Source organism: Mobula birostris, chromosome 4 (assembly GCF_030028105.1).
Source record: "Mobula birostris isolate sMobBir1 chromosome 4, sMobBir1.hap1, whole genome shotgun sequence".
NCBI lineage: Eukaryota > Metazoa > Chordata > Chondrichthyes > Myliobatiformes > Myliobatidae > Mobula > Mobula birostris.
This window is the reverse complement of record NC_092373.1, coordinates 188,229,874-188,246,653: the sequence shown is the minus strand read 5'-3', so window position 1 is coordinate 188,246,653 and position 16,780 is coordinate 188,229,874. Positions and strand designations below refer to the sequence as shown.

At 42.3% G+C, this 16,780-nt stretch overlaps 1 protein-coding gene across 1 annotated transcript in view; it reads right to left on the bottom strand.

The window, feature by feature from the left end:
* Positions 1-741: 741 nt before the first annotated feature.
* Positions 742-16,780, bottom strand: part of ctnna2 (catenin (cadherin-associated protein), alpha 2) — a 1,304,830-nt gene continuing 1,288,791 nt past the window's right edge. Inside the window, exon 18 of the mRNA XM_072254800.1 lies at positions 742-1,852. Coding sequence (XP_072110901.1) covers positions 1,565-1,852 — 288 coding nt within the window. The 3' untranslated portion in view covers positions 742-1,564. The remainder of the gene's footprint in view (positions 1,853-16,780) is intronic.

The window sequence follows — 16,780 nt, the reverse complement described above, 5'->3', positions numbered from 1 at the left end:
TCGTCGCATTATAGGAAGAATGTGGAAGCTTTAGAGCAGTTGCATGGGAGATTTACTAGGATGCTGCCTGGATTAGACAGCATATTTTATGAAGAAACACAGAACAAGCTAGGGCTTCTGTTTGGAGCAACGGAGGATGAGAGTCAACGTGATAGAGGTGTAAACAATTATTAAAGACAAAGATAAAGTGGACAGCCAGCACTTTTTTCCAAGGTGGCAATGGCCAACACCAGAGGATATCCATTTTAAGATGAGAGGAGGAAAGTTCAGGGCAGATGTCAGTGGTAGGTGACATGGTGGGTGAACAGTGGGTGACTGGAACACACTAATAATGTTGGTGGTGGTAGAGACCGATACAGTACATTAGGAACATTGAAGTGACTCTTAGAGAGACACCATGGATGAAACTAAAATGGAATATTATGGATTGTGTAGGAGGGAAGCGTAAGATTGATCGTAGAATAGTTTTATATAGGTCATCATAATATCATGGGCAAAAAGTGCCATATTGTGCTGTAATGATCGACATATGTTCTATGTTGAATGTTCAAACTTCTAGGAATTTTATCATGATCTGTATCTGGCAGTGTTAATTGATTAAAATGGACACCACCAATATAGTTCCATAACTGTTTGGCTGGCTGGGGCTGTAATCACACCAAAAGACTACCTTTCAAAGAGGAAAATAACACAGCAAGTCCACCAGAAGAAGATGGTTGAAGAGTTTATTTGTACTATCAGGAGGATACAAAGACATATTCAGTCATCTACAGTTTAAGCAAATCAAAATTCTACATCATTCATTGTCATATTCCATTCTAACACATCACTCACTATCTACTAGCTAGCACAGCACTGTCAGAGTGAACCACTCATTAAGTGCTAATTTGACAAACACTTTATCTCAGTGAAACAACCCCCTTCGTATTGTTGTTTATTCCATGGGGTTACCCGCAGAGCTGGTTTCCGGAACTGATAAAGGTTAAAGGTTAAAGTACACTCATTTGCCACTTCTGTTGTCAGTTAATTAGTTGTCAAGCTTCAGGGCTGTGGGACCATCTTCAATGCCCACAAGATAAATATGGTCTCAGTTTGTTTTCCCCTGAAAGGACAATCCTACTATTCTAACACAGCCAGTCATTAGTATAATAATGAAATAAATAAAAGGCCATTGAAGTTACATGTTGTGCTTCAAACTACACCAAACAGAAAAACATATTGGCTTTATGTTCTTTTTTATATTTCCAGTCTTGTATTATTTGAAACATATAAGTATTGATATCACATCCCTAATGTTTAATGCACAGAAGATTGATCAGCTTAGGAAACTGCTTAACCGTATTAGCCCTGTCACATAGTATTTGCTTGTTTTTAAACAATGCAATACCAGATTTTAAATCTATAATTTAAATCCTATTTCATTGTCAGATTGATCCTAATTTATCTGCAAGTCAATTAACGATTTCCTTTTGCATCTTAGGAGAATCAAAACATGTTACTTTGCTTAAGTTTACTAAAGCATCATTGATCATCTCAAAGGGCTGGTGTTAAAGTTTGTACAGCTCTAGAAGGAGTCCATCGCCTTGAACTCACTCAGGGCCTGTACGGGGGAAATGTGCTTCTTCTGGGATCCCCTCCTCACTCTAGTCTGGTACTCCTCGGGCTTCTCTCTCTTCACTAGTGGTTTCTTCTCGGGAGCTTTCATCTTCCAGGACACCACAGGAGAGTTCACAGCTGCCGTGCCATACACCTTCTGGTACTTGGTGGAGGCCACATAAGAGGCCTTCACAGTTAGAACCACGGCATTCATTAGATTCTTGGCAGCCTGGATGAGAGAGGTTGCACTATCCAACTGTGAAGACAGAGAGAAAACAGACAAGGAGATTCCATCAGTAACTTAAAATAATGCTTGACTTTCTATTGATAACTTCTTGCCTTCTGAAAACTAGGCCCGTAGGCATTTTAGAATGTCCCACAACAAAATACAACCACTACATAAAATGCAGTCACTTTTGTACTGAAAGAAACAAAGAAGCAACATGATAATGTCCAGATCATCCACAACTAGTCACTCACACCACTGCTGACACAAGAACAGCGAAAAACCCTGATAGCTCCACCCTCCAGAAGTTGTCCCACAAGCCACACACCATCCTGGCTTAGAAATGTATCACCACCCCTTCACCGGGTCAAACTCCTGCAACTCTCTCCTTTAACAGCATTATGCATATACCTACATCTCAGGGACTGCAGCATTTCAAGAAAGAAGCTCACCACTTCCTTCTCAAGGGCAATTGGGGATCAGGAATCAAAAGCTGGCTCAGCCTGCAAAGCCCACATTCCTTGAATGAAAATATTTAAAAAATCTGGTTCTAGGATTCTTTTTATGTTATTTATTCATTCTTGGGATGATGACAGATAGATATTGTACAGGACACCATGGAGACTTCCTCAGCATAATATCTAGGGACGTTTTACAGCTACCCATGAGGAAAAGTTTAATGTGTCATCGATGTGCTATCTTAAAATTACTCAGTCCTAAAGTCTACAACAATTGGTAAATTATACAATCAGCAAGCATGTCCCAACATCCCCACAAGGACTGCAGCTCCAAGAAATTTCTCCAGAGCAGTACACTGAACAGTAGAACATACAATAAAAATGTGAGTTCACAGTCCCCAAGCATCCTCGCCATGATATAAATACACGTCACACTCCACTAGCTTTTCAGTGACTTGCGGTTTCCAAGGAATTTAGACTCCCTTGTAAAACTCTCTCATAAAAGTTAGGCCTAATTTATGTCAGACATCCCACCTCTCCCGGAACTTCCGGGAGTCTCCCGCATATTAATATTGGCTTCCTGATGCCTGCAAATTATATACAATACCACGGAAATCAATTTTTTTGAGAGCGAGCGAGAGAAAAGCAAGAGAGAGCGCGCAAGCGAGAGCGAAGGCAAGCGAGCAAGAGAGAGCGAGCGAGCGTGAGAGTGAAAGCAAGCGAGAGCACCTGAGAGCGCGCGAGCGACCACGAGAGAGAGAGAGAGAGAGAGCGCGAGCGAGAGCGCACCATGGCAGAGCGTTCCAAAAAAAATATAAAATATACGTCACCCCAGACTACACTAAAGTGTACCCCTGCCTAATAGGGGTCAAAATAATGACAGTGTCGCTCACTGCACTGTTTGCAACAGTGACTTTTCTATTACCCATGGTGGGTTAAGATGTAAAAGACATGTTGAGGTGTCATTCGTTCATTAGCATAGCTAACGTTATTTAAACTAGTTGGCTAGCTGCTAAGGAGCTACCCTATTGCAGACATCCCACCTCTCCCGGAAGTCTCCCGCAAATTGATGGTGCTACCTCCCTGAAATGAGTTTTTGCAGGGTGGGATGGCTGTTATGTTCTCTTGTGAATGCTGCTTATATGATGCTATGTGTTCATGATAGTTTTCTATTGCACATTTACTTATGACAATATACTCAACTTTGTGTTTGAACTGAAGATGGTACTGCCTCTAAATGTTTTAGTCATGATCTGTTTGTGACTAAACCATTCCAAACATTCACAGGCAACCTTCACAAATCAACTGCTATCTTGGAAAAATAGGAGATTTTAAAATAAGATAAGACTTGAATTTTACATTCTTTTCCACTAATTCAGGATGATCCAGACAAGGTACTTTGGCAGTTGAATCACTGCGTATTAAAGAAAATCTGCACTAGCTAATTCTTGCACACAAGAAAAAGGTCTTTGCAGGTTAAGTACCAGGCTGAATACCAAGGAGATTTCCCCTTGTGTTATCTTCTGTATATTCAAAATATGAAACTAATTAAAAAGAAGACATAGGAGTCCAGGAAAGTAGCTCGTACTTCGTGTTTACTTTAAGCAAGGCGTGCACGTATCACATGGTAGGGTGACGATGTATACTATTCACGTATTGTGTATATACATATAACCCACAATGAATTATTTAAATGAACAAGAATCCTAAATCAAACAATATATATACAAGATTACCCAAATATTACCAAAACACTAAAAACATAACACTCTCTATCTTATCAAACTGATACAGGTGATTTCATAGACCCACAGGCTTTCTTGAAAGGTTGTAATGCAGCTGTTTGACATAGAGCTACCTCTTGCCCACAGGACAAGCCAAGTTACAATACATTATCCTCTTTCTCTGCCCTGCCCGTCCATCAATCCAACATGGTATTGTCTGTATTTTTGTAGTTATTGAGAAACAGCTCAGAACAGGCCCTTCCAGCTGTGTCACCCAGTAACCTCTGATTAAACCCTAGCCTAATCACAGGACAATTTACAAACACCAATTAATCTACCAACCGGACTGTAGGAGGAAATCAGAGGACCTGGAGGAAACCCACGTGGTCACAGGGAGAACATAAAAGCTTCTAACAGTGGTGGGAATTGAACTCTGGTTGTTGTACTGTAAAGCTTTGCGTTGTCCCCAACACTACAGTGTCGCATATACTTCTATGACTTTTCACATGCAGCTAATCCACGCTTCTTAAGGTAACTGCCAATTGCAGTAAAACACATTTGATTCTCTTCCATATGTTTGTGATCAGGCCCAAAATCTGATCCATATTTAGTGCATGCCAACCAAGGTGCTCCATGTTCTTACTTGACCCACCGAATTTTCCACTATCACTTTTGGGGGCTGAGAGAAATGCCACTCAGTTTTGTGCGATCACACACAAAGAAAGCAAAAATCAAGTCATAAGACATATTTTCTGTCATTATGACAGTGGCACGTAAAATACTGAGGGTGGCTGGGCACCAGGTGGGTAATAAATTGGAGCCAACTTCAGTGCTAACACCAATAGTCTGCAAGCTATCTCAGACACAGCACTGGGGGTAACGGTCAAACACCTAGAGAGCTGGTGCAGGGATAACAACTTGATGCTTAATGTCACCAAAACCAAGGAGATGATCGTCGATTTCAGACGGTCTCAGCCTGAGCACACACCCCTCAGCATCAGCGGCTCCACAGTGGAGAGAGTGGAAAACATCAAGTTCCTTGGGGTGCAGATCTCAGACAATCTCACCTGGTCCAGGAACACCACTGGGATTGTGAAACGGGCCCAGCAGAGATTGCACTTTCTGAGGAAGCTTAAGCAAGCATCACTCCCCATTAACATCTTAACTACGTTCTACAGAGGCGTGGTTGAGAGTGTGCTGACCTTTTGCATCACAACCTGGTACTCCAGCTGCAGTGCTGTCGACAAAAAAGCCTTGCAGAGGGTGGTTAGGGGAGCAGAGAAGGTTATTGGGGTCTCCCTACCTTCTGTCCAAGACCTCTTTCAGAGTCGATGCCTCCAGAAGACATGGTACATCATTAAAGACCCCTCACACCCTCTCCATGAACTGTTTGTTCTTCTGCCATCAGGCAAACGTTACAGGAGCATCAAAACTAAAACCACAAGGCTACTAAACAGCTTCCTCCCACAGGCAGTCAGACTGCTAAATGGCTGCTCTACCTGACTCTGCTTTGGACACTTTTAACTTGCACTGGACACTTATAACTTGATTTTAACTGACATGTGGCTGTTGTGTTTTACTATTTATTGTTATGTTTATTATTTAGTGTTGCATTTGTTATGTTATGATTGCACTGCTCCTGAGAAATGCTATTTCATTCTGCCCTGCAGAGCTGATGTACGGTTAGAATGACAATAAAGTTTTTTGAATCTTGAATCTTGAATCTTATTGCCCAGTATTTTGCTGTGTGAGTTGTTGTGGGTATCATTCTCCTCTCTGGCTCTCTAATTTCACACAAGGCTCAAATGCAACGAAATGAGCTGAAGCAGGTTCTCTGTTCAACCCCATCGTGCCTAGACAAGTGAAAGTCCCCATGGGAGCCAAATGCGATTGAGGACGTGGGAAGATGAAAGAGAAGAGAGCATTAAAAAATAAAGAACACAAAACACATAAATGATACTTTTCCAGCAACAACCATTCTGTAGAGATTAGTTCAAACCTCAACATATTCCTGCCAAGGGACTCGGGGAATCTTGCCTTCAGATAATTTGAATGCCTTTGGTGAATTTCAGATCCTTAATGGAGTTGTACATTTTGTTTGACAGTAATGTAGCAGGGATTCAGCCCTGTGACAATGTCACATCACAATGCTATCACATACTTTCTGATTGCCACAGCATCACAGTTGTTGACACAATAGCTTATATATTTAGAGAGTAGATAATTGACTAGAGCTGCTCCCAGTGTATTTTTTTTAGAGCATACTTTAGAACATAGACCATAGAACATTGCAGTACAGGCCCTTTGGCCCCTAATATTGTGCCATGCTTTTAATCTGTTCTAAGATCAGTTTGACTCTTCCTTCCTACGTAGCCCTCCAGGTACGTGGATTGTTGGGGTGTGGAGGGCTATGGTCCCGATGCAGGTCAATAGGAGTAGGCAATTTAAATGGCTCAGCACAGACTAGATGGGCGGAGGGGCCTGTTTCTGTGCTGTCTTTTCTATGACTCTATGTGCCTAGCTAAGAGTTGCTTATATGCACCTCATGTATCTGCCTCTACCACCACCCCAGCAGCACATCCCATACACTCACCACAGTCTGTGTAAAAAACTTACCACTGACAGCCCCCCTATACTTTCCTACAATCACCGTAAAATTATGCCCCATTGAATCAGTTATTTCTTCCCTGGCAAAAAAAGTCGCTGAATGTCCACTTGATCTATGCCTCTTAACTTCTTGTCCACCTCTATTAACTCACCTCTCATTTGCTTCGGTCTAAAGAGAAAAACCGTAGCTCGCTTAACCCATTCCCTTGATACTTCACTAATAGCAAGTGATGATTTTAAATCAGGAAGTGGATTGCTCTCATTCTATGGGGCCTGCTCAGGAAAGACCCTTGCAGTTTACCATCAACAAATCTTTGTGAAGTGTTCATGGGTTGAATCAACCTGCACTGCTAAGCTGAATGGAGAAACAAGAGACTGTAGATGCTTAGGTCTGGAGCAAAAAGTTTGTTGAAGGAATTTGAGGGGTTGAGCAGAGTCAGAAGGGGAAAAGGAATTGTCAACATTTTGGGTCAAAATGAGGAAAGGTAACCAGAATAAAGAGGAGAGCGGGAATGGTGAGGCAGGGGCCATTAGGTGACTGGTGAGCCTAGGAAGGGTGAAGGATGATAGGGAGGTAGAACCAGACATGGGAGGGGGAGAGGGAAGTTTACAATTTGTTGAAAGGTGGATATAGAGAAAAAGAGTCAGACAGAGCCAGGTGAATTCCTTCTCACCCTTTTACACTGGTCACCTTCCCTCTGCACTCAGATCTGACACAGGGCTTCAACCCAAAATGGTCACAATTCCATTCCACTCATCGGAGCTGCTCAACCCACTGAGTTCTTCCAGCAGATTGTTTGCTGCTCTCCTCAGCTAGTTCTTCCTGAACTTAAGCACTTCTCCCTGTGAAGCCAGCACATGCAGAGTGTGGGATGCCGTCATTCAGCCCGTCCATCTCTGGACTCCGCATGGAGTGTGATGGATTATACCAGGCTTTCCTCAGCACTAATGTTACAACAGTCATGGAGGACTTCATTATACTGGTAGATTGGGAAAATCAGGTTGGTGCAGGAGGAGGAATTTCTAGGGTACCTACGAAATAACTTTTTAGAGCAGCATGTGGTTGAGCCCAATAGAAGATCAGCTATTCTGGATTAGGTGTTGTGCAATGAACCGGAATTAATTAAAAACCTTAAGGTAAAAGAGCCCTTAGGGGCAATTAATCATAACATAATCAAAATCACCCTGAAATTTGAAAAGGAGAAGCTAAAGTCAGATGTATCAGTATTATAGTGGAGTAAGGGGAATTACAGAGGCATGAGAGACACTGGAAGGGATGGCGGCAGACAGCAATGGCTGGAATTTCTAGAAGCAAGTCGGAAGGCACAGGATATGTATATCCCAAAGAGGAAGAAGTATTCTAAAAGCAAGGTGGCACAACCATGGCTAACAAGCGATGTCAAAGCAACATAAAATCCAAAGAAAGGGCATGTAATAGAGCAAAGATCAGTGGGACATGAGAGGATTGGGAAGCTTTTAAAACCCAATAGAAGGCAACTAAAAAGGTCATTAAGAAGGTAAAGATGGAATAGGAAAGTAAGCTAGCCAATAACATAAAAAAGATACCAAAAGTTTCTTCAAATAGATAAAGTGCAAAAGAGAGGCGAGAGTGATATTAGACTACTAGAAAAACAATGCTGGTGAGGTAGTAATGGGGGATAACAAAATAATGGACATACTAAATAAGTATTTTTCACCAGTCTTCACAGTGGAAGATACTAGCAGTATGGTCAAAGTTCCAGGTGTCAGGGGGCATGAAATGTGTGAACTAGAGAGAAGGTTCTTGGGTAACTGAAAGGTCTGAAGGTAGATAAGTCACCTGGACCCGGTGGTGTACACCCCAGAGTTCTGAAAGAGGTGGCTGAAGAGAATGTGGAGGCATTAGTAATGATCTTTCAAGAATCACTACATTCTGGAATGGCTCCAGAAGTCTGCAAATGTCACTCCACTTTTCAAGAAGGGAGAGAGGCAGAAGAAAGGGAACTATAGGCCAGTTAGTTTGACCTCAGTGGTTTGGAAGATGATGGAGTCAATCATTAAGCATGAGGTCTCAGGGTACTTGGAGGCACATGATGAAATAGGCTGTAGTCAGCGTGGTTTCCTCAAGGGAAAATCTTGCCTGACAAATCTTATTTCTTCAAAGAATTCTAACAGAAGCAGGATTGACAATGAAGAATCAGTTGATGTTGTGTACTTGGATTTTCAGAAGGCCTTTGACAAGGTGCCATAAATGAGTCTGGTTAACAAGCTACGAGCCAATGGTATTACAGGAAGGATTGTAGCATGGATAAAGCAGTGGCTGATTTACAGGAAGTGAAGAGTGGGAATAAAGGGAGCCTTTTCAGACCGGCTGCCAGTGACTAGTGGTGTTCCACATGGTTCTGTTTTGGGACTGATTCTTTTTATGTTATATCAATGATTTGGATGATGGAATTGATGGATTTGTTGCAGTTTGCAGATGATATGAAGATAGATGGAGGGGCAGATAGTTTTGAGGAAATAGAGAGGCAACAGAAAGACTTAGATTAGGAAAAAGGCAGATGGAAAAAAATGGCAGGCGGAGCTTAGGAGGGTTAATGGTGCCTTACGGCGACTCCTTCGCTTGCATCTTCGGAAACAGCTCTATTTCCATCTTTAATATCTCTATTTTTCCCTTTCAGGGTTCTTTTAAAGACCCTGACCTGGAGTTACACACTGACTTTGGTTCTTTGCCGGAATGGGACCTGCTCTTGGGATTCCATAACTGGCCGCTGTTCGGCATGCCAAAGGCTCGGCCTAAGAGTGTGACTTGAATTCGTAAACCTAGGATCTCGGGGCTCTGGATACAGGTGGATCGAGGTTGGTGTCACGACAGGAGACCTGTGTGTTGTTGGGGGAGTCAGGATATCTGCTGTGGACTTGGAGACCTGGGATCTTTGCGATCTTCGGGCACAGAGCTCGAAAAAAGCAATGTAACGGACTTTTAACATCGTAAACCAGCGAGTTGTTTGTTAAGTCTCCCCGCTCGCTGGGAAATGGAGACATCTCTTTCTCCCTTATTAGGGAGAGAGGGAACCTGTGGTATGTTGAATACCCGGTGAAACGTGATTCTTTGCGGTAACTGTAAGTCTGTGTCCTTGCTATTGCTTTGCTCATGCTTGAGTGCTCAGTGGCAGTTCCGATGTTTGTATTTGCCAGTGGGGGGAGGGGGACTGTTGCTCGCTGCCGCTTATACGTGGGAGGGGGGAGCTGGGGGCGACTTTGGGGTTCTAACATTTAACTGTCATTCATTCTTTGGGGCTCTCCTCTGTTTTCATGGATGGTTGCAGAGAAAAAGCATTTCAGGATGTATATTGTATACATTTCTCTAACATTAAATTGTACCTTTGACCTTTGAACCTTTTGAATAGAGTGTTGGGAAGTGAATGGTTAAGCACTTTGGTGAAGAAATGAAAGACTTGACTATTTTCGAAATAGAGAGAAAATACAAAAAATGGAGTTGCAAAGGGACTTGGGAGTCCTTGTGCAGGATTCCCTGAAGGTTAATTTGCAGGTTGAGTCTCTGGTGAGGAAGACAAATGCAAAGTTAGCATTCATTTCAAGAGGACTAGAATATAAAAGCAAGGATATAATGTTGAAACATTATAAAGCACTGGTGAGACCTCACTTGGAGTATAGTGAGCAGGTTTGTGCCCCTTATCTTGGAAAGGATGTGCTGAAACTAGAGAGGGTTCAAAGGCGGTTCACGAAATTGATTCCAGATTTGAATGGCTTGTCATATGAAGAGCGTTTGATGGCTCTGGGCCTGTATTTGCTGAAATTCAGAAGAATGAGGGGCGACCTCATTGAAACCTATTGAAAGGTGAAAGGCCTTGACAGAATGGATGTGGAGAGGATGTTTCTTAAGGTGGAAGAGTCTAAGACCAGGAGACACAGCCTCGGAATAGAGGGGCGTCTTTTTAGTATGAAGATGCGGAGAAATTTCTTCAGCCAAAGGGTGGTGGATCTGTGGAATTCTTTGCCACAGGCAACTGTGAAGGCCAAGTCTTTATGTATATTTAAGGTAGAGGTTGATAGGTTCGTGACTGGTCAGGGCATGAAGGGATATGGGGAGAAGATAGGAGATTGGGGCTGAGAGGAAAACTGGATCAGTAATGATGAAATGATAGAGTAGATTCAATGGGCCAAATGGCCTAATTCTTCTCCTATATCTTTTGGTCTTATGGTACGATGGAGAATCTGCCTCTGATTCCCAAATGACCCCAACTGGTATAGGATCAGAATCACAATACACTTCACTGGAAATTCCTGGGATCAAAATTAGAAAAAGAATAAACAGCAGTCAGACAAAAGAGCTGATTGTGGACTTCAGGAAGGGTAAGATGGAGGAGAACATACCAGTCCTCTAGAGGGATCAGGAGTGGAGAGAGTGAACAGTTTCAAGTTCCTGGGTGTCAAGATCTCTGAGGATCTAATCTGGTCGGTCCCAACATATCGATGTAGTTATAAAGAAAGCAAGACAGCGGCTACACTTCATTAAGAGTTTGAAGAGATTTGGCAAATCAACAAATACATTCAAAAACTTCTATAGTTGTACCATGGAGAGCATTCTGACAGGCTGCATCACTGTCTGGTATGGGGGTGGGGGGGCTACTGCACAGGACTGAAAGAAGCTGCTGACGGTTGTAAATCTAGTCAGCTCCATCTTGGGTACTAGCCTACAAAGTACCCAGGACATCTTCATGAGGCGGTGTCTCAGAAAGGCAGCATCCATTATTAAGGACCTCCAGCACCCAGGGCATGCCCTTTTCTCACTGTTACCATCAGGTAGGAGGTACAGAATCTTGAAGGCACACACTCAGCAATTCAGGAACAGCTTCTTTCCCTCTACCATCCAATTCCTGAATGGATATCGAACCCTTGAACACTACCTCACTTTTTTAAACATAGTATTTCTGATTTTTGCACGTTTTAAAATCTATTCAATATACATATACTGTAATTCATTTACTTATTTATTTATTATTTTTATTTTTGTTTTTATTTTTTTTTCTCTTCTACATTATGCATTGCATTGAACTGCTGCTGCTAATTTAACAAATTTCACATCAGATACCGGCGATAATAAGCTTGATTCTGATTGTTATATGGTTTTGGGTCATTGAAAAATGCAGCACAGAAACAGGCCCTTTGGTCTATCCAGTCCATGCTGAACCATTTAAACTGCCCACTCTCATCGACCTGCACCCAGATCATAGCCTTCCATACCCCAAAAATCTATGTACCTATCCAAACTTCTCTTAAACGTTGAAATTGAGCTTGTATGCACCCATTGTGAGGTTTCACACTCTCATGACCTTTGTAGTGAAGCAGTTTCCCCTCATGTTCCCCTTAAACTTTTCACCTTTCACTCTTAATCCATCACCTCTAGCTGTCGTCCACAAAACCTCCATGGAAAAAGCCTGTTTGCATTTACCCTATCTATTACCCTCATAATTTTGTATAGCTCTATGACTCTATGAAGTCTCCTCTCAGTCTTCTGTGTTCCAAGGAATAAAGTCCTAACTTATTCAATCTTTCCTTATAGTTCAGATCCTTCAGTCCTGGCAACATTCTTGTAAATTTTCTCTGTACTCTTTCAACCTTATGTACATCTTTCCTGTAGGTAGGTGATCAAAACTGCACACAATACTCCAAATTAGGCCCCACCAATGTCTGACTACATAGGCCGAAGGGTTGGTTTCTGTGCTGTAGTGCTCCTTGACTGTATTACTGTAAGTTACTCACAATGGGATGCCTTGCCTCTCACAACTTGGCTGTTTTTAATAAAGTTTCTGGTCAATGATGACTTCCAAGGTAGTGGTGGATAGATTTGTTGATGGTAAAGTGATCTCTTTCTCTGGTTTCTGTGCTGTAGAGTTCTATCACTCGATGACTCTATACTTGAATAGTAACTTTATAGCATTGTCTGAGAATGGAATATTTTACCAGATGGAAAGATTAATGCATCTTTAAGGAGAAGATGGGTAAATATTCAATGCAGGTCAAGTTACAGAACAATTGGATAGCTCTGGTGTTGCTTAAGAGATTTCCAAACCAGCTCACTTGCACTCCCTTAGCCGAGTTTGCAATCTTGTTCAAAATAAACCTGCATATATTGACACTGATGGCAATTGGCAGCAGCTGCCTGTTTTTCTCTTCCCTTAGCACAGCCTGAGTTTTTGTAGAAGAGCGGGAGTATGGGGAGCTTTCTAAATCTGCACAGCTCAGAGCTGAAGCCAATTAAACTGGGCTGTGGCTGACCAGACGCACTTCACACAGGAGCTATTCAGCGTGCCGGGTAGACAAAATGATCCCATTAACCTCAGCTGAATTTGCACCAAACCTCTGGGGTGAGCAACCAGTGTCAAAGCCAGAAATAATTATTCTAATCATAAGCTTGCGTTGAAGTCTTTGATCGTATTGTGCTGCAAAACAAAACCTACAGAACAATGTGACCCAGCTACTGTCAATTTTAAAGCAGCTTTGTGCTTAGAAGGTATCATTGATTGTTAAGGAACTCCAGGCTCTGTAGGATCACTTACAGTATGATATGGACTTATCCAACAAGTAGCTCCTCTTGGAAGCTTTTTTTTATCTGAGGACTTTTGCTTTAAAAATAGTACAAGTGAAATGCTGCTTCACATCTCTTAGATGAATATGTGTCAAATTTGAGAGCAATTGAATGCTTTTCACACTGGCTAATGAGCCCCATGTATCTTGCAAAACACAATATATTACCACACATAATCAAAGAACAAAAGAAGCCCTCTCTTTTTACTGAAGGTCGGAACCTTGATGAGGATAGTTCTGTTGGAACTAAGTAGAAATTTGCATTGAGGAATTGACCAAACACATCCTGTGATAGCAAAACGTAATTGCATATTTTGACAAAATGATCTGCTGAAGGGTCTCGGTCCAAAACGTTGACTGTACTCTTTTTCATAGATGCTGTCTGGCCTTCTGGGTTCCTCCGGCATTGTGTGTGTGTTGCCTACAAATAGTTGAGTCTTCATTGCACTGTCTAATATCACCAGGTTACAAGAAATCCACCGAGGTTTGATCTGCTGACTCACTGCATTTTTGAATCTTGTCATATTTTGTTGCTCTAATACTTTCGAAATGATTCCCATTCCACACTCTCCCACACTCCCATGTAAGCAGTATGTTAGCAAAGTGATGAAGTTACTGAGCTGGCACCCACACTCCAGATCAGTGATCCTGAGATGTCGGCTCAATTCCAACCCTGGCACCAGGAGAATTTAAATCCCGCTACTAAACTGATGGAGGAGTTTAAGTTAGTCTTTGTAATAGTAAACAAGAGGGCACACTGGGGCAAACACAAGACAAGATGGCAGCACAAAAGCACGGCTAGCAGATCCACTGTCTTTCAGTGCAAAAGACCTGGGGTGCTGTCTGTATGGACTCTGCACAGTCTCACTGTGACAGAATGGGTTTATAATTATAAAACATAGAAAATAAAACATCACAGCCCATAAAGAGGCCCATTGCCCCACCATGTCTGTATCAATCACTTTAAACTCATCCCATCTACTTGCTCAAGGTCTACATTCCCTCATCCACATGCGCCTATGTGCTTTTCTAAATGCCTCTTAAATATCACAGTTGTATCTGCCACCACCATCTCCCCTGCCAGCACGTTCCACTTCCTTACTATTCTGTGTGTAACAAAACATTGCCTCGTAAATCTCTTTCAAACATCCTCCCTGCCTTACTCTGTACCCTCTAGTACTATGGCTTATATAATTTTATATACTTCTACCAGGTCTCCCCGCAACCTCAGCATTCCAGACAAGGCAATCCAGGTTTTGTCCAAACTAATAACTAATATTTTCCAAATGAAGCAAATTGAAATGGGCAGCCACTGGGAGATTCCTGACCATTTTTGTACAGATCATTTATATATGTCACAAACACCGCCATAATAGCACTGATCCCTGAGGAACACCGCTGTCAGAATAACATCCCACCAACAATACCCTCTGGCTAAATCAATTTTATATACAATTTACCAATTCACAGTGGATCTCATGTGACTTAATCTTCTGGACTAGTCTATGATGAGAGACCTTGTCAAATGCTTTACTAGTCCCTGAGGGCAACATACATTGTCCTACGCCTTCATCAGACAACCCTTCCTCAAATAATACATTCAAGTTCATGAGATGCGATCTCTATCGCGCAAAGCCATGCTGACTTCCCCTAATAAATTCATGCCTTTCAGATATAAGTTAATGTATCCATTAAGAAAATTATTGGAGAAGATAATAAATGAAGATAATAACTTTGAAGTGTCACCCAATGGCCTATGACTTCTCAGCTTATCACCAAAACCCCTCTTAAACAACTGCCATTCCATGCATACTCCTTAGTGAAAGCTAGTGAAAAGAATATATTTAATATCTCCTCCACTTCCTCTGGTTCCAGGCATAAATTTCCTCCTTTTCCCTTGAGTGGTTCTACCCTCTCCCCAGTTACTTGTTTGTTTAATATATGTATAAAATGGCATAAGACCATTACAACAAGGCATAGAATAATTGTCCCATTAAGCACATCAAGTCTGCTCTGCCCTTTGATAATGCTGATTTAATTTCTCTCTAAACCCCATTCTCCTGCCTTCTTCCCATGACTTTTGTTGCCCTTGCTAAATAAGCACCTATCAACCTCTGCTTCCAAAGCCATCTGGACAATGAATTCCACAGATTCACCACGTTCTTGCTAAAAAAGAAATCCTCCTTACCTCTGCTCTAAAAGGACATCCCTATATTCTCTGCCTGTGCCTGTTGGTCCTACACGCTACAACTATAGGAAACATCTTCTGCATCTTCACTCTCTCTAGGCTCTTCAATGCCTTGTTCCGGGTGATCCGGTTTCCCCCAGAACGCAAAAATGTGCAGCTTGGTAGATTAATTTGCCTCTGTAAAGGACCCCTTCGTGTAGACAAGTGGTAGAATTTGAGGGGAGTTAATGAAAATGTGAAGACGATTTAAAATAGGATTAAAGTAGAAAAGTGTAAATATGTGGTTGATGGACAGCATAGAATTGGAGGGCTGAAGGGCCTGTTTCTGTGGTGTATTTCTCTATGATTCTTTCAGAAGTCTGCACAAAAAGGATGAAAGGCTGTTTCATCACACAGGGCAGCTTTGTAACTGGGGCTTATTTTCACTCTGGCAACCATCCATCTTTCACCATGGCAGTCATCCATCCTTCATCCTGGCAACTATCCATCCTTCAGTGTGGCAATCAGCCATCCTTCATGATGGCAACCACCCACCCTTCATGTTGGCGAACGTCCATCTGTCATTCTGACAGCAAACCATTCTCTGCTCCGGCGATTTTTTATTCCAAGAACAAGTTATTCTTCACCTTCCACCCAATAGCCCATTTTTCAGCCCAGCAGCTTCATGTTCTTCACACCAACAATGACCCATTCTGCACCCCAGCAATCTTCATGCTTCATCCCATAAATTACCTACCCACCACCCCAGCACCACACATCCTCACCCTCAACAACCTACTGTCCATTACTCCACTAACCAGCCATGTTTCATTCCAGCAACTATCCATCCTTGGTTCTGATAATACATTGATCCTCCACGTAAACAACAATTATTTATTACCCCCTTGATTACTTCCCCTCTACCATCAGATTACTGAACAATCCATGAACCCATGATTGTTTGCGGATGACACGAAGCTGGGCGGCAGTGTTAGCTGTGAGGAGGATGCTAAGAGGATGCAGGGTGACTTGGATAGGTTAGGTGAGTGGGCAAATTCATGGCAGATGCAATTTAATGTGGATAAATGTGAGGTTATCCACTTTGGCTTTGGTGGCAAAAACAGGAGAACAGATTATTATTTGAATCGTGGCCGATTAGGAAAAGGGGAGGTGCAACGAGACCTGGGTGTCATTGTACACCAGTCATTGAAAGTGGGCATGCAGGTACAGCAGGCGGTGAAAAAGGCGAATGGTATGCTGGCATTCATAGCAAGAGGATTCGAGTACAGGAGCAGGGAGGTACTACTGCAGTTGTACAAGGCCTTGGTGAGACCACACCTGGAGTATTGTGTGCAGTTTTGGTCCCCTAATCTGAGGAAAGACATCCTTGCCATAGAGGGAGTACAAAGAA